At 38.5% G+C, this 25,448-nt stretch overlaps 1 protein-coding gene across 4 annotated transcripts in view; it reads left to right on the forward strand.

Moving 5' to 3' along the window:
* Positions 1-24,340, forward strand: part of eif2ak3 (eukaryotic translation initiation factor 2-alpha kinase 3) — a 38,553-nt gene extending 14,213 nt beyond the window's left edge. The window contains exons 3-18 of one of the 4 annotated variants that reach the window (XM_087780112.1): positions 10,607-10,801; positions 10,865-10,995; positions 11,168-11,417; positions 11,483-11,648; positions 11,737-11,856; positions 11,915-12,061; positions 12,130-12,353; positions 13,256-13,368; positions 13,732-13,854; positions 15,078-15,227; positions 16,145-16,640; positions 16,716-16,889; positions 18,058-18,228; positions 18,306-18,407; positions 21,374-21,436; positions 23,232-24,340. In XM_087780112.1, coding sequence (XP_087636238.1) covers positions 10,607-10,801; positions 10,865-10,995; positions 11,168-11,417; positions 11,483-11,648; positions 11,737-11,856; positions 11,915-12,061; positions 12,130-12,353; positions 13,256-13,368; positions 13,732-13,854; positions 15,078-15,227; positions 16,145-16,640; positions 16,716-16,889; positions 18,058-18,228; positions 18,306-18,407; positions 21,374-21,436; positions 23,232-23,423 — 2,817 coding nt within the window. In that variant the 3' untranslated portion in view covers positions 23,424-24,340. Of the gene's footprint in view, positions 1-10,606; positions 10,802-10,864; positions 10,996-11,167; positions 11,418-11,482; positions 11,649-11,736; positions 11,857-11,914; positions 12,062-12,129; positions 12,354-13,255; positions 13,369-13,731; positions 13,855-15,077; positions 15,228-16,144; positions 16,641-16,715; positions 16,890-18,057; positions 18,229-18,305; positions 18,408-18,996; positions 19,208-21,373; positions 21,437-23,231 lie in introns of those variants that run through there. The other 3 variants (XM_087780113.1, XM_087780114.1, XM_087780115.1) reach the window with 3 other exon arrangements.
* The last annotated feature ends 1,108 nt before the right edge of the window (positions 24,341-25,448 follow it).

The raw sequence follows: 25,448 nt of genomic DNA on the forward strand, positions 1-25,448 counted from the left end.
AGCAGTCGTTACGTCCACTGCGGCTAAAGGAATAATCCTGGCAACGACTGAGGACGAGTGGATACGGTCAACTCCAGCAGCAAAAAAACGAATGAAAGCAGTTGCGTCAAGAGTCATGTGGTCTGTAGTTTCTGCACACCAAATCACATACTTGCGTACTTATAAGTGCCTTTCAAGTCTTAGTATTTGAAATGTAGTGCTCCATGAACAGTAAATTGTCACTAAAACGCACACAAAACTGAGTATGGATCAATGGACACTTTTCAAACGGCTCCATCTTAGTAACGTTGACGTTTTAAACGGAATATATATATATATATATATACAGTATATATGCATATACTTACAGGTGTATTTTCATCCAGCAGTAGGAGGATGTCACGTCTTCAGTGCTGATACCGGCGTAAATATCTGGCAGATATTTAGTTTCTCATATTTCTTGATCCAAACAAAAACGTGCTGCCAGCAGGTGGCGATAGTGTTCCTACAGCTGGTTGAAATCATCGTTAAATAGTAGTAGAAGAACAAGCTGTCGCATCATTTCCTGTTAGTACGTAGCGGCAGTGTTTGATTTTAGACATACTATCTGTCAAGAATTTGCATACTAGTTAGTATGTACACTATCCTGATGCGTACTAACCTCCCAGTGCACTAAGAGAAGTATGCGATTTGAGACACAGTTAAGCAAAGTACTCAACAATACTACAGCTATATCCTATATCAAGAAACACAAGGACATTTTTATTTGTGCAGGCTTTTCTTTGATTTTCTGTGTTGTTCTCTGTGTTATCTTTACCTTTAAAGTATATATTTTTATTGAGTATTGTTTTGATTGTTTAAGCATTTTGGGACCCTGGTCTGAAAAAGCGCTATATGAATACAAATTACCTACGTACTTACTTACTATAGTATCACAATGTATAGCAATTTATCGTATCGTTGCCCCTTTATCGTGATACTTTATCGCCAGATTCTTGCTAAAACAACTACTTGGCAGCTTCGTTTACTTCTATTTTTTTGAGTACTCAAATCGTGAAGTATTTTCCATTTATTCTTAGTAATATCAGAGACTCGCATCGAATCCACTCAATGGCCGCCACAGTGCTGACATGTTTTTCATCAGAAGTTTGAAAAGCTGAAGGAAAATTGCTCTAATATTTTATACATACATGTCTTTGAAGGTCTTTGTCGCTACAATCACAGCGTGAATCGTCCTCAGAAGAAGAAAAAAAACAACCCACATGAAGAACCCAATTTGTATGAACCACCCCGTGTTAGAAGGTATTGATCATACATGACGTGTCGCGGACTCAGGGCGGTTCTCTCGGGGGCTCCGGCGTCTGCACGACTTTGAGAAGCTCCACTTGGAAACCATGTAAACATCTCGCAGCAGACGAACCTCGCACACCCCCACATGCATCGGTTTTTCGCCCGGAGGATTAGCCCTCTTTGTTGACTGTAGAGGTTTACACATACATGCTCGAGACCCTCGTCTGCTCGTGTACACACCAGCTTAAACCGCCCACATCGACATGCTGAAAGTGAATTGTTGCTCGGAGCGAGACCGGAGCGCTGCTCTCTCGGAGACGCATGTGTGAAGAAGTGCCGGCGTTTTCTTCTTTGATGTGGACTCGCCTCGTGCGAGGGGTTTCGCTTTTTGGTAGGGGGCGGGGGGGGGGAGGCGGGGTGGAGGTCTTCGATACTAACAAGAGTCCTGGTGGTTTGTTTGGATCTTTTTCACGTTTCGGTCTGCTCGTGTTGTGATGGAATGAGGACGAGTTGTTAGTGTTTATTGTTTCAAATGCTGATGATCTATTGATGTACTTGGAGCTGAAGAATTTTTGAATTGAAATATTTATATACATTTAAACAATATTGTGAGTCAGTATACTACTTATTTATTTATTATTTTGTCATATTATATGTCAAGTAATTGTATAAAAATGTGATATAATCAACATATAACACTCCTTTAGTTTTATCTTGATCTTTAAAGTATATACTTTATTGAATATTGTTTTGATTGTTTAAGTGCTTTGTGACCCTGGTCTGGAAAAGCGCTATATAAATAAAAATTACTTACTTACTTACTTACCTGCTTTTTACATTATATAAGATACATTTATTAAAATATAAATTAATTAATTTTCTGTGACGCTTAACCCTCGAAAGTTAACCAGTTTATTCGGGCGAGAGGCGGGGGACACCCTGGACAGGATGCCAGTCTGTTCGCACACACAAAAAAACGATTTTTATTTAAATTAAGAATTTTAAGAATAAAAGTCTTAAATAATAATGGAAAAATACAACATATAATTATAAATATCACACAAATAAGTGTTTATAAAACCTTTAAAAAATACAATTTTAATACAAGCAAGAAAGGAAAACGCGGCTCGTCTCCGTCCACTTTTGTTTTTGCCGCCACCTACTGTTGAGTCAATGTAAACGTTCTTTTTTTTTTTATAATGAAAAGATCCGCGATTTGAAAATGTCCTTCTATTGAATTGAGATGTTGACTTGAATCGGGAGAAACGGGTAAAAATCGTTGCTTTCGCTGAAGTGAGAGGTTTTAATTCTCACTATTGATCCACTTGAATCTTAAATTAAATAATAAAAGCGAGACGGGGGTTAAAGTCATGCCAGGTTTTCCCACAGTCCCTGTATTTGAAAAATCTCTTTCATGCGTCTTCAAGAATAGAAATTATTCATGTCGTCGGAAGGAAAGTTATTCCGACCTGGTGTTGAGCCAGAGTCTGGAGGGGATCTAATCGCTGAGTCTTCATTAACATGAAAGAGCTGCTCCGGGGGGCCGTGTTCGGGGTCAGAGGTCGTCTGATCCACCACCAAAGGCTTATCAGCGAATCGGCTCCTGAGCCAGTCGCACCAACGTGGACGTAAAAAACCTGGAAAAATACTCTTAAAACATTCCTGGAAAAAGTGTTGCGTTGGCGGTTTGTACCGCTAATCCATAAACACCTTCTTAATTTGTTGCTACACAATTTTTTTTTTCTTCTTCTTTTAATTTTAGAATTCATGAGCCTCATTTCCCGCCTCGTCTCGGGGTCTTCAGAGGTTTTGGTGGTGAGAAGAAGAAGCCCTTAAGGATCCTCGGAGCATAACTCTCTGTTATGATTGTCGAGACGGCGGCTCCCGAAACTCCCTAGAAATGAAATGTAAATTTAACCTTGAGTCGTGTTATGCTAACGAGCAAAAGGTTCCGTTTGTGGATCCGTCTTCCTTTGATGTGTAACGGAAGCTTTTTATTGTTGTTATGGTAACTCTTGAGCTGAAGCTGGGCAGTCGATGGAGACCCCGGGTATTACCTCTGCCGAGGAGTGGCGTTGGCTGATCAACGGCACAGGAAATGGAATAGAAATCTGTTAGCATTGGGCTAATTTAGCAGTGATTTGATGGGGTTTTAACATATATTTATTACACACAGAACTATCAATTAAAAAAGAAAAACAATCTATAAAGTGCTGTTGAAAATGTGTCCAGACATCAGCTTTTAAAAGCCACTGGAGACGACCGTATCCTCTCATCCTCAGTCATCGGGATTGTCTTTTTCCTTTAGCTGCGGATGTCGTAACGGCTGCCGCCACTTAGCATCGGGAAGTTTAATTGCAACAACAGAAATATTTGAGTGTTGATTGTGAATGAAAAAAACAATTTTATTTTATACACGCTTTATTGAAAAATACATTTTCAGATTAAACTTTTTAACAGTTACAAAAGTTACAGGCTAATGTTACTTCAGTTTTTAACAAAACACTCTTCCCGCCCAATTCATTTAGGTCATTTGATTAAAAAAAAAACATGTATTTTTATTGGTTATTTTCTCCGTTTTCTGTACTTCTGTAGTGTGTGCATTGAAAAAAATAGAGTTTTAGGATAGTTATATTGTCATAAAGGTTTATTGTTGTTGATATATTTAGAATTATGTGTAATGTTGTATTTATTATTATTGATTTTTACGACATGATGTCATTTTATTTATAAATATCATCATTATTCCATCCTTTTATCCTTATTTGTTAGTGTTTCTATAGTTTTTAAACATGTTAACACTATCTCATATAATGTGTATGTACTGTGTGCATATGTGAAACAAAAAAAATGTCCCTAATTTCCAATCAATCAATGTATAAATCAATATTAAATCCATTAAAGAATAATAATAAAGAATACCTGGTAACTAATGCCTCACGGACCAATGTTGGGGAACACAGATTTATAAAACACAAATAACTGTGGTTACAAGATTAGCTTCTATTTTTCATTCAACGTTGATTTTAACGGACTTAAATCGAGATCAATGGAGCTGACGTCGCTGGTGGTGCAGAGGTTAAACTGCTGCACACGTCAAGTCAAGTTGTTTGATTGTGTTTGTGCTTTATTTTAAGTGGGTCTTGAACTTGTTTAAGGAGGTTTCTCAGTCAAGTCACCCATTCCACACACTGATGGCAGTAGGCCGCGACGCAGCATGTCAGCTCACACTGGGTCAAGTGTCTCGTTCAGGGACGCCACAACAATCTTATTCGGAGCCAGGATTGAAACTTAAAGTAGTATTCTCATAATGCGTGAGGAATGAGCTCCTTGGCAGAGGTATGCACCAGGCACGATATCAACATGAACGCGTGTCTACCTCCGAGATAAACCGTTTGTAAAAGGCTTGTTTCCCGAGCTGTCTTTTCGTTGCTCCTCACCCGCCTGTAGGCGTAGATTCACCGCGACAGCCGAGCCCAGACTGTGGCGTGTTCCTAAAAAGAAGGCGAGATCGTTTCTGCCTTCCCTGCCACGCCGTATTTACCTTCTCTTGTCACGATCTGCCAGCGACTCCATTGCTCGGGGAACTCTCGCTTCACAACCTCCACTTGTTGTGTTTACGATCACAAACGTTGTCGTCGTCTTTTAAGGACGGTTTTCGGAGTTCTTGGAAATATGCTGTTGACCCAAATCGATGCTCACCAGAGGAGAAAGTGAAACTGAAAGTCGGGTTTTTAGGACGAGATATTTCGCCTCTTAGACTGACGTATACTTGGAGCTGCTGCACTTAAATGTATTTTTGGAGAAACAAACTTTGAGAAATGTTGACAAAACCTCCTAGTGGATTATATTCCATTGAGACGAGAAAGTCTGCTCCAATTTTTTAATGTTTAAAAAAAACATCTGCTGAGTCTCCAGTATTTTATCAACATTAGTAGGAGACGACAAGTAACATTATGAATTGTTTTTTTGTCATTTTTTATTAGATTTACCAAACTTCCTCCTCCTTTTCTATTGAATGTACTTTTATGTTTCTAAAACTTTCCATTTATCAAGGTAATACTTTTCTTACTTTCCTTTTAATTTATTTTTTTTATCCATTTTCTTTTGTTAATCGACCTATTTCTTTTATTTGGTTTTAGAATTGAAAAAAGAATTCACTGTATCCACTAAATTCATGCCAAACATGTACTTAATCAACACAATATAATACATTAAATACATTTATAACGTTGATTATTTAAAAACGAAACAAAAAAGTATTTAAAAAAAAAAGAATAATAATACAAGTTTAATTAAATATTGAATTTAAAATAATTGTACCACTTTTTTTTTCTCACCTGCCACCATTTTCTGACGAGTTTCTTCTCAATTTTTAGTTTGAATACTTTATTTCTTCCTGCTCAATAATCTTCAATTTAATAAACGGTGTGTATATCAAGAAAACCACACAAACATCTCGCTTCCTCTTATATCTTAACACAGGATGTACGTCTTTTCTCGAGCTTTCACTTTCACCTTTATTTCTATTTAATTTTTGGAACCTGTCAAAGCGGAACCAGCCGATGCGACAGGAAGCCGTCGCTGACGTCACTTTTGTTTTGATGCTCTCGATGATCCACTTTTTTCTTTTTAAACATGTGTATCTTTTTCTCCTCACACGCCCTCATCATCTGCCCACGTCTTGCACATGCATGTCGTGCATTTGCAGCGTCTGCGTTCCAACAGGTCTCGCACAATCGCTGCCGTGGGACTCACACACACACACACACACACACACACACCCCCCCACATACACACACACACACCAGTCTGCTCAGTGATGAGGGGGGGGATCTGCCACCGTGCCATTGGCTGCCCAGAACACTCCGGGGAGGAAGCAGCCAGTCACCTGCTGCATCCATGTGTGTGTGTGCGACGGCAGACGCACAAACAGCACTGTGTGCAGAAAAAAAAAATAAGCGATCAGTTTGAAGTGTTGTTATTTGCGAGTGTTGCAAGAGTTGGCCGCCGTGGGGTCGATGTCAAAGAGGATTGAATAGTGAGTCATGATTTGGCAGGACCAGGGGGAGACTAGAGAGGGGGGGGGGGGGGTGATTAGGATGATGAGGTAATGCTTTAGACCATGGATGATGTCATCGTGTTTAAAAAAAAAACAAAAAAAAATTCACACCTCCATTGATTCTTGACCCAGAATTAAGACTTCTTTTTTTTTTTTTTTTAATTCTGTATCGAAAGGAGTTGCTGGAAAGCTTGACTTTTTAAACTCTCCGGACCACAATGTGTTCTGCGGCGAAGGTGATGCATTGAGGTTAATGATGCTTGACAAAGTCACCGGAGCTTCCCCGGCAACACACACACACACACACCACGTGTCAAAACGCACAATTCCCAGCAGCCCCCGAGACGGCGGCGGTCGGATACGAGACGTGTTTAACAACTATTTTAAAAATGGATTACCTCGGATTAATTCTCTTTACTCTTAACACCTCCGTGTCAAGAATGTTTCATTAGGTTTTTTTTAGAGCGTTTTTTTTGTTACGTAATTATCCTGATGATAGAGAAATCAAAGAGTGATTTATTTTAGTGAATAATCTCTTCGGAAGTTATCGCTGTTAATAAGAAGAAGTCATGACCGACCCGTAAACTCTGTCGGGATCAGGATTATAGTCGTAACCACGTGTTAATATGGCTTCGCCGGGGGACGTTGTTAACATTAGTGGCCCCCGGTCGAGACGCCGTATATATAAAAAATGACAGGAAATACTAGCAAAGAGGGACGAGTTTGGTTGCGACGCATTGCAAGAGACGCCGTTAATCTGTGTGTTTACTGCTGCTCTCATGATTCGATGAAGGTTATTTATTTTAAAGAAGGTGAAACATCTCTGAATTTAGTAAAACTAATTCAATTCAAATACTGCAAGAATATTTTTGGAACTGTTAAGTAATTGTTTTTTTCTTTTTCTTTTGAAGGTGTGTTTTTAAAAAAAAAAAAAATTTAATCCACAATAATTAATCCTATGAATTGTTTATTTTTATCGTCATGGACCAGTTTAATTTTTTTTTATTCAGATAAAATTGTGTTCAACTAAATAAAAAAAAAGAAAGAAATGCGTCTCATCATGACATGTTTTGGGGGTTAATTTTAAAGTTGAATATTTAAGTAAAAAGTGTTTTGTCTTTGGTTAAATAATATTTCCTTGATTTTATATTAAAATAAGATGATAATAATCTATATTAGTGACATTCAAAAAAAAAAATTCCCAGTAACCAATGCCTTGTTTTTTTAAAATTTATTTTTAAAGTGAGTTTTCCATTTTTATAACCTGTTGTCATGAGTACATATTATAAAACCGGGTAGCATAGAATTATCGTTATTGAATAGTTATTTAAAAACAGTGTGACAACAATAAGTTAAATTTCACATATTTTCAGTGCTAGCAAAAGTAGAATTAGAGAGCAATTTAGAATGAAAAGGAACGCCTTAGATCAGACAATGCATTAACAAATGTATTTTGTATTTATTATTCATTTACAATACATTAATTTCCCCCTCCTTTCTTGTGGGTAATTTTTTTAGTATATATTAATCCCTCAAAACATAGTTAGTTGAAGAAATGTTTTGAAAAAAACTCGTATTCAAGAATAAACCTGCAGCTTCATGGCCTAATGTCCTTTTTTTCTTAGGGATTTTTTTCGTCTTTCTTTTTGCTTGACGGCCCCTAACAACATTCACAGAATTGAATGTGGCCCTTGAAGAATTATAATTGCCCACCCGTGCTCTAGATGAACCAGTTTATGTGAATGAATATGTTATTGTTAACTAGAACCTCCAGACAGAAGCTAAAAATACACGGAATCGCTGATTTCCCTCAGGATAGTAGGATTCAAGGAAATGTTTTAAGCAATACTATGTTCCCCTTAAAACTTGAACGAGAAGTGGTTTCAGGCTGATGAAATATTAACACTCCTAAGATATCACTGTTGAGAATATGCAAGGGCAAGGAAAGGCTATGTGCTGACGAGTCAGCGTGTGAATTATTAAAGATATTTTTAAACTGGCTGTTTTTGAATATTTTATTGTTTTTGTATCATTACAAAGAAAAACTGCTGCGATATGTGAGTTGATGCAGGATTTAAAAACGTTAATGAATGAACATAACTAGCGAGAGGCTGCTAGTTAAGGAGCTAGTGAGGGATGGCTAGCAAAATAACTATCGATAAAATGAGAGACGTCAAACAAAAGATTGAGCGAGAAATGGCTACCAAAAGAGCTAGCAGAAGATGGCTGGTAAAAGAGCTAGCGGGAGAGCCGGAGATGACTAGCAAAAGAGCCAGCGAGACAGCGAGAAATGGCTAGCAAAAGAGCTAGCAAGAGATGGCTAGTAAAATAACTAGCGGGAGAGCGAGAGATGGCTAGCTGAAGAGCTAGCGGGAGAGCCAGAGATGGCTAGCCAAACAACTTTCGAGAGAGTGAGCGATGGCTAGCAAAAGAGCTAGCAAGAAGTTGCTTGCAAAATAATTGGCAAGCGAGTTAGAGATGGCTAGCTAAAAAGTGAGTGTAAGTGCAAGAGATGGCTAGCTAAAGAACTAGGAAGCCAGCGAGAAATGAATAGCAAACAAGCTATCGATTGATGGCAAACAAAAGCGCTATTGAGAGAATGAGCAATGGCTAGCACAAGAGCTAACTCGCCAGAGATTGCTAGCACAAAAGCTAGCGAGCTAGAGATTGATAGCAAAAGTGCTAGCAAAGATTGCTAGCAGAAGAGCTAAGTAGCCAAAAATTGCTAGCAGAAGAGCTAGCGAACAAGAGAGCCCATATCTTGGTTGTATTATAATAATTTATGGCGAGCTTGTTGAAAATAACTTCACTTCTACTACGAGTCCCACGATGCACTGCTGCTACTGCTGGATGTTTTCATTCATACAAAGCGCTCTAGACTGAGGGTTTTGAGTTCAAGTGCGTTGCTCAAATACAGGGGTCGGTACAAGGGTCGACCTGCTGCCCCCTTACCGTGGAGCAGGTCAAGAGTTCCATCCCGGATTAAAAGCATCAGTTCCCGGACTTTGCAAATCCTCGACGCGGTCCGGCTGTTGACCCCCCCCCCCCCCCCCGCCTCCTCCTCGCATGTTCTAAATATATACTCCAGTCTGATGACATCACCTCTGCCCCCCCCTCTCTGTCGCTCACCTCTAAATCATTCTGGCACATCCCCCCCACAGGCTTCTTTTTTATCCAGCACAAAGCTCCGATTTATTTTTGGGTTTTTCCCTCGCACAAAAGATGGAACCAGGTAGAATCACTCACTTGCACGACCGTGTAAACAGTCGCGACTAATTCCAATAATCTCCCTCAATAATCTCAATCTAGCGGCGTTTTAATCTGGGTTGTTTTTGTGCGATGATGTCATCCTGGTCTGCGGCGAGCAGGTCACTTCAAATCCAGGTTAATCACCCACTTGTGTAAGCGTGTCGGGGGGATCGAGCACCAGTGCGGAGGCGGAAGCTGCCTTTTGTGTCCGACGACTGGTTCTCGTCTCGGAGAAAATTCTTTGGAATTATTGTCTGGAACGAGAAGACCATGTATTTCCGACATAAACAAGCTTTTGCTTTGTGTCTGGCTCGCTGTCGCAACACCTGTTTTTTTGTTTTTTTCAATGTTTGCTCGCGTCTCTCAGACGGCGCTTGCATTCATTTCCATATTGGCCAAAGTAATGAGGAAACTTTTCAAGGTTTTTTTGGGGGGAAGATACAAAGACGTATCAGTCGAACTAAACTTTTTTTCTCTTATTTTTTTTTTACGATTCACATTTAGATTCGGTTTCTTGGATTTTGCAGTTCCATTTTTCCAACACTAGAGGGGGCCATAAGCTTGAACGTTCCAAATCTACGTGTGATAAACCTTAAAATAAAAGTGTTTTTCTTTCGATTCCTTCAAAAAATGTTCATTGTTCCTCTTTCCATTACTTGGGATATCGTTTGTACGTACGTTAGGATTCATCAGCATTAAAATAAATAAATATTTCCTTTTCTTCCGACGAGGGAACTTGTTCCAAAAAAAATAAACGGACCTCGAAATGTTGTTCTTGTTTCACATTTGAAGCGTTTTTTGGGATATTTTATCGAGAGCTTTAAGATAAAAAACGACTTCTTTACTTCATAAGTTTATTACGTTATTTCCCAATTATTTTTTGAAGTGTTGAAGTATTCGGTGGGAGCTTGATTTCTCCACCACAGCAGCAGATTCAGATTATTTCTACTGTTTTAGACGTTTCAGTCGCCCCCAAAAAAGTTCCTATTAAAAGACGTCCGATATCCGTTTTCTGCCTCGGTCCAGGTATTCGAGAACAAAATCATCATCCCTTCCCTGGACGGTGCCTTGTTCCACTGGAACCGGGACAGGGAGAGTATGGAGGCCGTGCCTTTTACCGTGGAGTCTCTGCTGGAGTCGTCCTATCGTTTCGGGGAAGACACCATCCTGGTCGGCGGGAAATCCCTGACCACGTACGGCCTCGGCACCTTCAGCGGGAAGGTAAGAAAACTCATCGTCTACTCGACGGTTCCTTCGGGTTCGTAACCGTCGCTCTCGTCGTAGCTTCGCTACATCTGCTCGGCGATGGGCTGCCGGCGCTCCGACGAGGAGGATATCGACGCCGAGGACGTGCTGTTGCTGCAGAGGACTCAGAAGACCGTCCGGGCCATCAGACCCAGATCTGGACTGGAGAAGTCAGTATTGATTCATCATTACGACAGAAAAATCAATATCCTGGATCCTCTTGTCACGAGAACGATATCCATCATAATTGAATCGTTGCAATAGAAGGGAATGAAAATCCCGATAAAGACGTTGATCTCGATCTATTTTTTAAAAAGTGGTTTTCGCTCGTGAAATTTCCAGATGGAACTTCAGCGTCGGGAGTTTCGACTTGAAGTACGTCCACGAGTCTCAGCCCGGCGTCAACTTCCTGGAGGCGGAAGTGGACGACAAGTGGAAGGAGAGTCTCCGGGTCATCGCCGACCACGAGCCCAAAGAAAAGGACCCGACGACCGACCCCAACCGGGACCTGGTCATCAAGGTGTCCGTCCCCGACTGGAAGGTCATGGCGTTCCGAGCGGACTCCGGCGGCCAGCCGGTGTGGGAACGCCAGGTAACCAAAGATTAATTTAATCTGTCGCTTCCCTGAGATTAATCTTCTATCGATCCCTCCTGTAGTTCTGCACCCCCATCGCCTCGGCCTGGCTCGTGGGCGGAGGCAAAATCACCCCCATCAGCCTGTTCGACGACTCCGACTACAGCGACCACGCCGAGACCGACGACGACGACGACGACGAGAATTCGGCGAGAGCCGGAGGGGCGTCGGAATCCAGCGTCTACCTCGGTAAAAAAAAACAAAAAAAAAAAACAAACCCCCCCCTGACCTGACCCCGTGAAGGAGGAATACTTTACACATCCGTCTTGTGTACCAGGGATGTACCAGGGTCAGCTCTACCTCCAGTCCTCGGTCAGCATCACGGAGAAGTTCCCCTCCAAAGCCATCGGGTCGGACATCATTCATCTTCCTACCGTCAAATGGAAGCCACTGATCCGTGAGTCCCTTTTTCTTTTTTTTTTAAAGCACCGAGTCGTGACATACCTCTGCCAAAGGTGCTCACGTCTCGATCTTCCCAGACTCCCCGTCTCGGACCCCGGCCCTGGTCGGCATGGACGAGTTCGACAAGTGTCTGAACAACGATAAGTTCTCCCACGAGGAGTACAGCAACGGAGCTCTGTCGGTGCTGCAGTATCCTTACGGTGAGTTTCAATCTTTCCCGCCGGAAACTCCGGGGGTCTCACAACCCCTCAATGTCTCGTCTCCGCAGACAACGGCGTCTACTTCCCGTACAATAAGTACGACCGGGAGAAGCGGGAGGTCAGCCTGACCAAGCCCGAGCGGATCATCAAGGAGGGCCGGCGGAGGAAGGACCCGGTGCTGCTGCTGCCCTGGTGGAAGGAGATCCTCGGGACCATCGTCTTCTGCATCGCCGCCACCACGTACGTCGTCAGGAAGTTCTTCCACCCGCCGGCGCCCACGGCCTACGTGCGGGTAAGAGAAGATTGTTGGTTTTTTTTTTTTTTTTGTAGTATTTTCGTTTTGTAAATGAGGAAAAACACAAGGATAACTACGATAAATTCAGGTTCAAATAATCAAAACATCAACACAACACATAGGGTTCCATTTGTTTTGCTTTTTTTCTTTGCACTTTTTAAACAAAATATATTTATTATGGTTTAAAAAATCTTGTTTCAAATGTCAGAACAGAACTGAATTTTTTATATAATTATTTTTTATAATTAAATTAAGTAATAACTATATTTAAAGGGTCACATTTTTCTTTTACATCTTGTAAAATAATAATTCAATAATAAAAAATAATATTTATTTAATTGAATTATTCAATTTAATTATCAAATAATAAAAAATAAAATAAACTTTTAATACAAAAATGATTCAAATAAAAAGAAATATTTAAAAGAAGAAAAAAAAAATCAACCTTTTATTACAGAAATGATTCAATTAAATTATCAAAAAGAAATAAAAAAATATCTACCTTTTAATACAGAAATTATTCAATTAAATTATAAAAAAGAAATAAAAAACAATCTACCTTTTAATACAGAAATTAATAAATTAGATTATAGAAAAATAACCACAAAAAATCTATCTTTTAATAAAGAAATTATTCAATTAAATTATAAATAAGAAATAAAAAACAATATCTTTTAATACAGAAAATATTAAATTATATTAAAAAAATGATTCAATGTCTAATTGCATTTAAAATGTTATTATACATAAATTCCTTTACTCAGGATTTAATTCCTGTCTGCGTGAAAATAATTAAGTTAGCAAACTAGTATGTATTTGTATAGTATTCGACCACATGAGTAACTCTGCACTCGTTAAATCTTAACATTTATTTACGTTTGTTATTTTCCCTCCTAAAGCAACGCAAGGAGTCGGAGACTCAGTGTCAGACCGACAGCAAGTTCGACCTCCAAGTCGAGGAAAGCAAAGATCAAGGTCCCGTGGAGATCCGGTCCAGCGAATACGTGTCCAGGTACGAAGTTCTTCAGCGTCTACTCAGCAGAAAACAAACAAGTCTGTGCTTGAGGGGATTTAAACCACTGTTGCCATGGTGACCACATGCTGTCCAGAGGGCAGATTTGGGGAGTTGAATAAATCATGATGGGATGGCTCATCTCTCAAAAAAAAAGTAAAAAAAAGAGCTTGTGCCGCACAGATGCCACCACTATCTGTAACATCTGCTTCAAGGTCACGAGGTCATGATCCATCACTGTCAGCGAACAACTCTTTACAGCCTTGAAATGTCCTTCAAGTGTTTCTCTAAAGTGTTCAATAGAAGTGAATGTATTTCTTAACATTTTTATTATATTATATTATATTTCTCCTCTCGCCGCAGGTACCTGACGGACTTCGAGCCGGTGCAGTGTCTCGGTCGCGGCGGCTTCGGAGTCGTGTTTGAAGCCCGGAACAAAGTGGACGACTGCAAATACGCCATCAAGAGAATCCGTTTGCCCAACAGGTAGAACTTCTACGAAACCCCATCGAAAGTTTATCTTCATCTAGAGAATCAAAAACACTGTATGAAACCTGGAGCTTGAATCATGGCTGTACTTATACACTTATCTCCATATGATATGATACACTAATCTCACAGTACAATATGATAAACTAATCCCACGATACTATTCAATACAATACACTAATCTCATGATACTATTCAATACAATACACTAATCTCATGATACTATTCAATACAATACACTAATCTCGTGATACTATCAAATACAATTACAATAATCTTACGATACCATTCAATACAATACACTAATTTCACGATAGAATATAATAAAATAATCTTACGGTACTATTCAATACAATACACTCATTTCACGATACAATATAATAAACTAATCTCATGATACTATTCAATACAATACACTAATCTCATGATACAATTAAATACATTACACTAATCTTACGATGCCATTCAATACAATACACTAATTTCACGATAGAATATAATAAAATAATCTTACGGTACTATTCAATACAATACACTCATTTCATGATACAATATAATAAAATAATCTTACAGTACTATTCAATACAATACGCTAATTTCACAATACAATATAATAAAATAATCTCATGATACTATTAAATACAATACACTAATATTAAGATACTATTCAATACAATACACTAATCTCACGATACAATATAATAAACTAATCTCATGATACTATTAAAAACAATACACTAATCTTACGATACTATTTAAAACAATACACTAATCTCACGATACAATATTATAAACTAATCTCATGATACTATTAAAAACAATACACTAATCTTACGATACTATTTAATACAATACACTAATCTCACGATACAATATTATAAACTAATCTCATGATACTATTAAAAACAATACAATAATCTTACGATACTATTCAATACAATACACTAATCCCACCATACAATACAATAAACTATTCTCACAATACTATTCTATACAATACACTAATCTCATGATACTATTCAATATTATACACAGTGATTGACAACTTGCACTATTTAAATCAAATAAATTGTGTAACTTTGTCTCAAAAGTACAGATTTAATAAGAGAAAAACTCTTATAACTTTTAAAAAGTACCTTTGTTTGTATTTATTTACTGATTTACCTTCTTGTTTGAATGTCTTTTTAATCCAGGTGATTCTTAACCACTTTGTTCTTCAGGGAACTGGCTCGAGAGAAGGTGATGAGGGAAGTGAAGGCTCTGGCGAAGCTGGAACATCCCGGGATCATCCGCTACTTCAACGCCTGGCAGGAGAGTCCACCGGAGGGCTGGCAGGAGGAGGACGACCAGAGGTGGCTGAAGGACTCCAGGTGAGTCTGGATGTAGAAGGTCCAGGAAGTAAACCAGTCCCAGAATAATGAAGAATATTGAAACTTTATTTCAAGCATTTCATTCGTTTTTTGAATCATTGAATCACATATTTTCCACATTGATAAAGACTAATTAATGATTTATTTATTTACTAATAAATACATATTTTTTAATTAATTAATTTAAATAAAATTGTTTTTTTCTTTTTAATTAATACTTTTTTAATGACTTTGATATTCTAATTCCAATTATTCAATTATACATTCTATTCTATTTCTAAACACAATATTTTTTTCATTTGTAGTCTTTTAAATTTAATATAAAAAATCAATTTAAATAAAATTGAATTTTATTTTTAGTTGATACTTTTTTTAATGAGTTTTATATTCTAATTCCAAAAAATAAATAATACATTTTCTAAACACATTGTGTTTTCCATTTTTAGTCTTTAAGATTCAATATAAAATAAATAAATAATGAATAAAAATAAAAATAAATTAAATTAAAATTCCTTTTCCAATGAATAATTTTTGATTAGTTTGATGATCTAATTCCAATCATTAAAAAATAGATTTTCTAAACACAGTATTTTTTGTGTGTATCTGTAGCCTTTTAAATAAAAAAATTAAAAATGTTGGTATTCGGAAATATAATGATTAGCTTAAAGTTGGATCAAGTAGCTCGGTACTCTGTTGGTATAGTCTGGTCAGTGTATTATTCCTTTTTTATACTGAATTTAAAAGGCTATGAATTAAAAAATATAAATTTTTGAAAACTTTTTTTTCCATTTGTGGAATTAAAGTATCAAACCCTATGTGTAAAATAAATAAATAAGTTCAATTTAAGATTTAAAAATAATAATTAAATTATTTAATTACTTTTACAATGTTTTAAACGTTGAATATTTTTCCTTCAGTACTGCTGATTGGCAAAATACCTTCCGTGACAACATGGAGGCGCTGTCGGTCAAAGTCCCCGTGTCCACCTCGGCCTTCTGCGGGACAGAAGCGCCGGAGGCGTCAGTGGACGTCCAGGCGTCCATCAGCAGCAGCAGCAGCAGTGGAGGCGCAGCTCTGAGCCTCAACGACCCGTCTTCCGAGGCCGACCCGGAACCGTCCGACACGCCGCACTCCTTCGAGATCTTCCCGTCCCGCGACCCCGCCGACTGCACCTCCTCCTCCTTCGACATCGTCTTCGAGGACTCGGGCTGCGACCGCGACGCCGAGGCGGACCCGGAGACGGACTCGCTGGGTCCCGGGACGACGACGACGACGAACAGGAGCAGCTCCTCCTCCTCGTCCGGCACCGACGGAGGAGACTCCCGTCCTCTCTCCTCCTCGCCGCCGCGACCCACCTCGCTCTCCTTGGCGCTCCCGCCGACCCCCGCCGCCAAACCGCAGTCTTCCCCGAAGGTCGGTCCCCCTGACCCTTGACCCCTCACTCGCTCACTCCTGCCCGTGTCTCAGTGTGCTGTGCGCCCCCTGCAGGTCTACATGTACATCCAGATGCAGCTCTGCCGGAAGGAGAACCTGAAGGACTGGATGGCTCAGCGCTGCCTCCCGGAGGAGAGACAACACAACGAGTGTCTGGACATCTTCGTCCAGATCGCCGAGGCCGTCGACTTCCTGCACAGCAAGGGTCTCATGCACAGAGACCTGAAGGTAAGAGCACCGGGACGCCGCATACCTCCGCCAAGGAGCTCGTCTTTTATTATAAAACAATCGGATCAATAAACCTCTAAACCTCCTCGGCTGACGTAATGAAAATAATCTGGCGATACGACACGTATCACGATACAGTGGCAAAGATGCAATATATAGTGATACTTTAATAACAAGTACATATGTGTAGTATTGTCAAGTACTTGACTCTGATGTTGCAGAATTTACAGACCACATGACTCTTGACAAAGTCGTAACTGCTTTCATTTGTTTTGAAACCAAAATATGTCCAAACATCAGCTTTAAAAGCTGCTGGGGTCGACTGTATCCTCTCGTCCTCAGTCACCACCGCGATCTTGCAGGATTTCATTGTTCCTTTAGCTGCAGAGGATGTAATGACTGCTGCCATCTATGTATTATTTGCGAAGCAAAAATGATCGCACTGGAATACTGTATATGTTCCAAGTAAATAAAAAACACTTATTATTTTATTTTAATCACACTTTGTTGAACTATAAACTCCATCTGGTGGCCTGGAGTTTAATTGCAACAACATGCTGTAAATAAAACATTTGAGTTATCTTACAGAACATTTGAATGTTACTTGAAAATAAATATAGATAATCATTTAATTTTATACACCCTTTTTTGAAATGTTAACAATAATAAAAACTTTTGTAAAAAAATAAATATGATTTAAAAGCCAAATAAATGTATGTATTTTTTTTTAATTGCAACACTAAAATGAACACAAACAAAAAAAAAGGATGTTTTTTATAGTTAACGCACTCTTTATTAAATATAAACCATCAAATAATAATAATGTGAAGGAAATTAAATATGAATTGAAAGCCAAAAAGTTATTTTAGTATAATTTTGTGGCTAAAAAGTATTGTGATGTTCTCTTAAATTAAGTTTTGTCAGTATTTTTTGGGGGCTAAATTTTGTCAGTTGTTATTTTATGTTGTTATACCAGCTAAGTAAGTTCTGTTATTATAATTTCGGGGCAGTTACAACAGACAGTTACCTTCTGACAGTATAATTTTGTGTCAGATTTTGTGAACCGTTAACTACTCTTAAGTTAAGTTCTGTCAGTATAACTTGGGGTCAAACTTTTCTCACCGTGATCCCGATGAAGTGTCAAGCGTCTCTCCTTCATGTCCTCCAGCCCTCCAACATCTTCTTCTCCCTGGACGACGTGGTGAAGGTGGGAGACTTCGGCCTGGTGACGGCCATGGACCAGGAGGAGGACGACGAGGAGTGCACGCTGACGCCGGCGCCGCTGCTGACCCGCCACACCGGCCAGGTCGGCACCAAACTCTACATGAGTCCGGAGCAGGTCGGCGTCAACAACTTCGTAGCTTTATTTTTAATTAATTTTTAATGTTTTAATGTTTTAATGTTTGTCCTCCACAGCTCTCTGGGAATTCCTACTCTCATAAAGTGGACATTTACTCTCTGGGTCTGATTCTGTTTGAGCTGCTGCATCCCTTCAGTACACAGATGGAGAGAGTGAAGGTAAATAACACACTCGCACACACACACACACACACACACACACACACACACACACACACACACACACACACACACACAACAAAGCTACATAATCTTTTAATTTACCAGAGACTCCACCAGGGTTCTGTCTCTGACTAATACACCTCTTCAAAGAATAGAAAAGGTAAATAAAAGGTGACTATTGTGTGAAATTAAAGCCATATTTTATATTTTAAACAGTTTTCACAGTACAAACTCGTCTTCGACGCGTTGTTATTCTTTTTTGGGATTACAGTTGTTTTCCAGTCATTAACAAGCATTTGTGCGAACAGTTTTAGTTTTCTAAACAACCCAACCTCCCAACAAAACTATGTTTTTTCATTATTTACACAAGTAAACACACGACGTCCCACAGTAGCAGAAACAATATTTCAAGCCTTAAATACAGTTTAAAAAGCTCTGGTTCTGTGATGATATCTAATGATAATAAAACGTTATTTATCAGCTGATGGTGAAACAGTTGTTGACACATTTGAGCTGAGACTCAGTGGCAGGAGTTAGAGTGAGGAGTGAGGAGTCTGTTCGGAAACAAACACTGTCATGTCTGGAGGAGGAGGAGTAGGAGCAAGTCAGAGGAGCAGTGAGAGGAGCAGAAGCAGTGAGAGGAGCAGTGAGGAGGAGGAGGAGTGAGAGGAGCAGGAGCAGTGAGAGGATTAGTGAGGAGGAGGAGTGAGAGGAGTAGGAGCAAGTCAGAGGAGCAGTGAGAGGAGCAGTGAGAGGAGCAGAAGCAGTGAGAGGAGCAGTGAGGAGGAGGAGGAGTGAGAGGAGCAGGAGCAGTGAGGAGGAGTGAGAGGAGTAGGAGCAAGTCAGAGGAGCAGTGAGAGGAGCAGTGAGAGGAGCAGTGAGGAGGAGCAGTGAGAGGAGCAGTGAGAGGAGCAGTGAGGAGGAGCAGTGAGAGAAGTAGTGAGAGGAGCAGTGAGAGGAGCAGTGAGAGGAGCAGTGAGAGGAGCAGTGAGAGGAGCAGTGAGGAGGAGCAGTGAGGAGGAGCAGTGAGAGGAGCAGTGAGAGGAGTAGTGAGAGGAGCAGTGAGAGGAGCAGTGAGATCTGGGCTGTTGTTGTTTTTGTTCAGAATGCTCTTTTGCGTTCACTGTAAACAATACTGTAAAACTTTTTCTGTTCTATCATATTGTAACCAGTATTTCTACTGTACCTCCTGTAGTAACCAGTATTTCTACTGTATCTCTTGTAGTAACCAGTATTTCTACTGTACCTCCTGTAGTAACCAGTATTTCTACTGTACCTCTTGTAGTTAACAGTATTTCTACTGTAACTCCTGTAGTTACCAGTATTTCTACTGTAACTCCTGTAGTAACCAGTATTTCTACTGTACCCTCCTGTAGTTACCAGTATTTCTACTGTACCTCCTGTAGTAACCAGTATTTCTACTGTACCTCTTGTAGTTAACAGTATTTCTACTGTAACTCCTGTAGTTACCAGTATTTCTACTGTAACTCCTGTAGTAACCAGTATTTCTACTGTACCCTCCTGTAGTTACCAGTATTTCTACTGTACCTCCTGTAGTTAACAGTATTTCTACTGTACCTCCTGTAGTAACCAGTATTTCTACTCTACCCTCCTGTAGTTAACAGTATTTCTACTGTACCCTCCTGTAGTAACCAGTATTTCTACTGTACCTCCTGTAGTAAACAGTATTTCTACTGTACCCTCCTGTAGTAACCAGTATTTCTACTGTACCTTTTGTAGTTAACAGTATTTCTACTGTACCTCCTGTAGTAACCAGTATTTATTCTGTACCTTTTGTAGTTAACAGTATTTCTACTGTACCTCCTGTAGTAAACAGTAGTTCTACTGTACCCTCCTGTAGTAACCAGTATTTCTACTGTACCTTTTGTAGTTAACAGTATTTCTACTGTACCTCCTGTAGTAAACAGTATTTCTACTGTACCCTCCTGTAATAACCAGTATTTCTACTGTACCTTTTGTAGTTAACAGTATTTCTACTGTACCTCCTGTAGTAACCAGTATTTCTACTCTACCCTCCTGTAGTTAACAGTATTTCTACTGTACCTCCTGTAGTAACCAGTATTTCTTCTGTACCTTTTGTAGTTACCAGTATTTCTACTGTACCCTCGTCTAGTAACCAGTATTTCTACTGTACCTCCTGTAGTTAACAGTATTTCTACTGTACCTCCTGTAGTAAACAGTAGTTCTACTGTACCCTCCTGTAGTAACCAGTATTTATACTGTACCTTTTGTAGTTAACAGTATTTCTACTGTACCTCCTGTAGTAACCAGTATTTCTACTCTACCCTCCTGTAGTTAACAGTATTTCTACTGTACCCTTCTGTAGTAACCAGTATTTCTACTCTACCCTCCTGTAGTAAACAGTATTTATACTGTACCTTTTGTAGTAACCAGTATTTCTTCTGTACCTTTTGTAGTTACCAGTATTTCTACTATACCCTCCTCTAGTAAACAGAATAACATGGATAACATGTTTTTCATACAATATTCAGTATTTTAAAACCTGGTGTACTTTGAATAACTACATGTACCTTGTTATGGAGCACTTGAGCTGTTTTTTCCCAAAACATGTGCTAGAATCTTGAAAACCATCCCTTAATGACTTATTTATTGTTATTCTTGACACATTTGAGCGTTTTAAAGATTGATATATTATTATTATGAATTTAAAACAGTTTAAAATCTTTAAAACTTAGAGGACATAAACTTAAGTGTCTATATAGAGGATTTTTATTTGTTTTTGTTCTTTGTTTTTTAAACGAGATTTTCCGTCTGTGTTTGAGTGAGGCCCCCTAGTGGAGAGCGCGCGTATCTAAATAAACAGAGAAAAAAACGTCATCATCCGTCGTCAACTCGTAAAATCCGCGTCGTCGATGTATTTTTTGTGTTTGTTTGAAACACAAAAGCGACGAGCAGCTCCTCAGGTGTGTCTTTCCTTCCAGACGCTGACTCAGGTGAGGTCTCTGCACATCCCCGAGGAGTTCTCCAGGAACAACCACCAAGAGGTGAGTCTGCCGCCCTCTAGAGGCGGGACACGACTACTGCTTGTAATTGTTTTTGGTAATATAATAATAATAATAATAATAATTCGTTTATAGTGTTTTATTGCAAGAGAATATGATATATTTTTGTATAATTTCACATATATTATATTGTAATAATCAGGGATGTTTACATTAGGGTGAAATTATGTTTTTATAATGAATTATAAACTGTTTTTCTAAACTTTTATTACATTTTTTGCTGTGGTTTTTCTCTCTAAATTGGTTTCTGATCGTTAACTTGACGTTTTTACCTTTCAACTAGTATGTTATTATCATATGATTTATTTCTATATATATATTTTTAAATTGTGTTTTCTTTATCGACATCATTTATAAATATATATTTTTATTATTGTTTGTATTATTTTTCTTTCAAGGACATTTCTCAGAAATATTGTAATTTTTTTATATGTTTATTTTATTTATTTATACATTTATTTAGGTCACCTATATATGGAAGTTTATTAGTTCCTTCTACATATTAAATTCTTAATTTTAACATTTAAAATGCTTTAACTTTAATTAATTATTATTATAATTGGGATGTTGTTGTTCACCAGGAACGGCTTCATTGCCAGTAATGTAAGAAACGGGAATTTTAGTAATTATAATTAATAAATGAGTTAATATTGTAATTCCAGTCGTTCAAAACTATATATATTTTTTAAACCTTTTGGCTTTTAGACTAAATATACACATTTGTTATAATAGTTCCACCAGATAAAACTGACAATATTCACAATTTTCTATTTCAATTGTTATTATTATTAAAATATTTCTGTATAAAATGGATTTAACTAAGTTAATAAAAAATAAAAAACAAGCTTTCGATATATAACAATAAACAATAAAAGTTCAAAATCTGATAATTTAAAATGTTTAATCAAAATTAATCTTCATTTAAATAATCTTTAGTTAATAGTAAATGTATTGTGACGTCTTTATTGTGTTCGAACCAACTTTATATTGATATATATAAGATTAAATCAATTTAAATTGTGTTTTCACGTCAATAACACGTTCATCACTGTTAACGTGAGATTATCATAATCCACAAGCATAATCTGTCTAGAAACACCTTCATCCTCCTCTTCCTCTTCTTCCTCCTCTTCCTCTTCTTCCTCCTCCTCTTCCTCCTCCTCCTCCTCTTCCTCTTTCTCCTCTTCCTCTTCTTCCTCTTTCGCCTCTTCCTCTTTCTCCTCTTCCTCTTTCTCCTCTTCTTCCTCCTCTCCCTCTTCTTCCTACTCCTCTTCTTCCTCCTCTTCCTCCTCCTCCTCCTCCTCTTCCTCTTCTTCCTCCTCCTCCTCTTCTTCCTACCTCTCTTCTTCCTCCTCTTCCTCTTCTTCCTACCTCTCTTCTTCCTCCTCTTCCTCTTCCTCTCCCTCCTCTTCCTCTTCTTCCTCTTTCTCCTCTTCCTCTTCCTCTTCTTCCTCCTCCTCCTCTTCTTCCTCTTCCTCCTCTTCCTCTTCTTCCTACTCCTCTTCTTCCTCCTCCTCCTCTTCCTCCTCCTCCTCTTCCTCTTCTTCCTCCTCCTCCTCTTCCTCTTCTTCCTACCTCTCTCCTTCCTCCTCTTCCTCTTCCTCTTCCTCCTCTTCCTCTTCCTATTTCTCCTCTTCCCCTTTCTCTTTCTCCTCTTCCTCTTTCTCCTCTTCCTCTTCCTCCTCCTCCTCCTCCTCCTCCTCCACTCCTCCATCGTTCATTCCACCAGTGGTGCGTTCAGGGTCCATAGACTAAAGCCTCCTCCGTGTCCCTGCAGCTCAACATGGTGCGCAGCATGCTGTCTCTCTGCCCCGGCGAGCGTCCTCAGGCGGCGGAGATCATCTCCACGCCTCTCTTCCAGGAGCTGGAGCTGCCGGGTCGGCCGGCCATGAGGCAGCGCAGCCGCACCTACAGCGCCTCGTCCATGGGTCGCCCGGCGCGCCTCTCCACGCCCAAGAGCGACAACTGACCCCGTCGTCGTGTGCAACACCTCAGGTCCGGACGCCACGAGGATCGTCGTCCTTAAGAAACGCCTGGAAGACCAAAAAAAAAAAAAGAAGAACGAAGGAGGGATGTCGATGATAATCAGATTTGCCTTGAAGAAAATAAAGGAGGTTCCAAACCCCCCCGATGAATGAATGACCTTCTGCATGAGAGGAAGGACTTTTTCTGGACTTTTTTTTTTCCGGGAACCGTTTGTACAGTTTTTCTCTTTTCCCTGTAAATACGTCTCTTTTCACGCCTGTAAGATAGTCTGGAGTTTTTGGATCCGGCGCCTCCTGCTGTACGAGACTCTCAGTGTTGCACGGACCAGGAGAAGGATCCGTGACCCCGTGACCCCCCCCCCCCCACCAGAGTGTGCCATCAAGTGCACTTTTCTTTTTTCACCTCCTCTTTACACTGGACCTGATGACGTCTTTGGTCATGTGATCCTCACGAGAAGGTCACGTCTGCGACGATGATGTTTTTTTTTTTGTTCTTCGCTTCCAACGATTGTACTTTTTCTAAATGATTTTGACATTTCTTTTTTATATATAAAAGAAAAAAAGCGTCTCCTGTCGAATCATTTCCTTGCTTTTTAGGAACCTGAGGAGCCTTTTTTTTGTACAGGAAATGGGCCTTTTTTTAAAGAACAAACGCTGAGTAATGACAATATTCTTTCTCTTTTTTAAGAAGAAGAAGAAGAAGAAGCTCCTGCTCATCCTCCCTTCACTCTGCACAACCTTCTGTCCGCGTCTGTAAATATGTTCAAGTCGCTTTATTTATGTTTCCATGGCAACGATCAATCTGTCCCGGGTTGGTGTTTATCGATGCGCTTCATGCTCTGAGCGTGTCGGATTATGATGACTTCGTCCAAGTCTACGTTGAATAAACTCTTCAATACTAGTCGTGTCGGATCTTTATTTGTGTTTGTTAAACACTTTTCTCTGTGTTTTTGAAACAACGAGGGAAACTGATTTAAATCAGTAATACATGTTTATTACTATAATTATTATAACTAATATATTTCAAGAATGTTTTAATATGTATTTGTATTAAATAATGTAAGTTTCACACAGAATTTTAGTTGTTATTAAATAGTTAAAAATGATATTTAAACACATTTATTCAATTAACAATATTTGAACTGGAATTTCTGATCTTTTAAAATCATTTTAACACCTATTTAAATGTTGTTTTTTTAAAGCTACTTACCCCTTTAAACACATATTACTATTCGAGATAACTACATTTAAATTGTATAATATTAATCACGTTTTTATGTGCATATATATATATATATATATATATATATGTGTGTGTGTGTGTGTGTGAATTCAGAAAGTAATATTTTCTTTGTTTTTGAGTGAATCTCAATTTATTTAAGTTTAAATATTTAAACCAGCATTTGATTATGTTTTTGTATTTAAAAATAATACTTAATGTTTGACCTCAAACTAATAACATTTGTATTTATATGTTACATGGTATATTTCGAACGAATGAGAACTCGACAAAACATTTTTTAGTTTTATATTTAAAATATTTAATTTATCATATCACTTGCGTTTTTGATCCTTTAGCATTTATTTTTGACACGTATTTACATAAATAAATAATAAAATAATAATAATAATAATAAAATAAAAATACCTCTAGACACGTTCATCATTTAAGGATATTTAGTTTACATTTTACATTCTTAATATTGTTTTACAAATTGTAATTTTTCCCATTTTAAAAGCAGGTTACACAAATATTAAAAATACGTACACCTTATACTAAGACATGCAATTTAAATACAAATTAAATAAAAACAATTACAAAAAAATAACATTCTAGCGATAATTTAAAAAAATCACTAAATCACTAAAATAATTACATTATATTGTTCATAACATGTTTTTTTCCAGGTAGAAACATAATTATTATAGTAATTCGCGTTTTAAAGCAAGTTTTATTTCGTTTAAATGTACATGTTTCGACTGTTTGTTGTGAATCTACCAACGCGGAA

This window comes from Callionymus lyra, chromosome 18, assembly GCF_982586985.1.
Source record: "Callionymus lyra chromosome 18, fCalLyr1.hap1.1, whole genome shotgun sequence".
Classification (NCBI taxonomy): domain Eukaryota; kingdom Metazoa; phylum Chordata; class Actinopteri; order Syngnathiformes; family Callionymidae; genus Callionymus; species Callionymus lyra.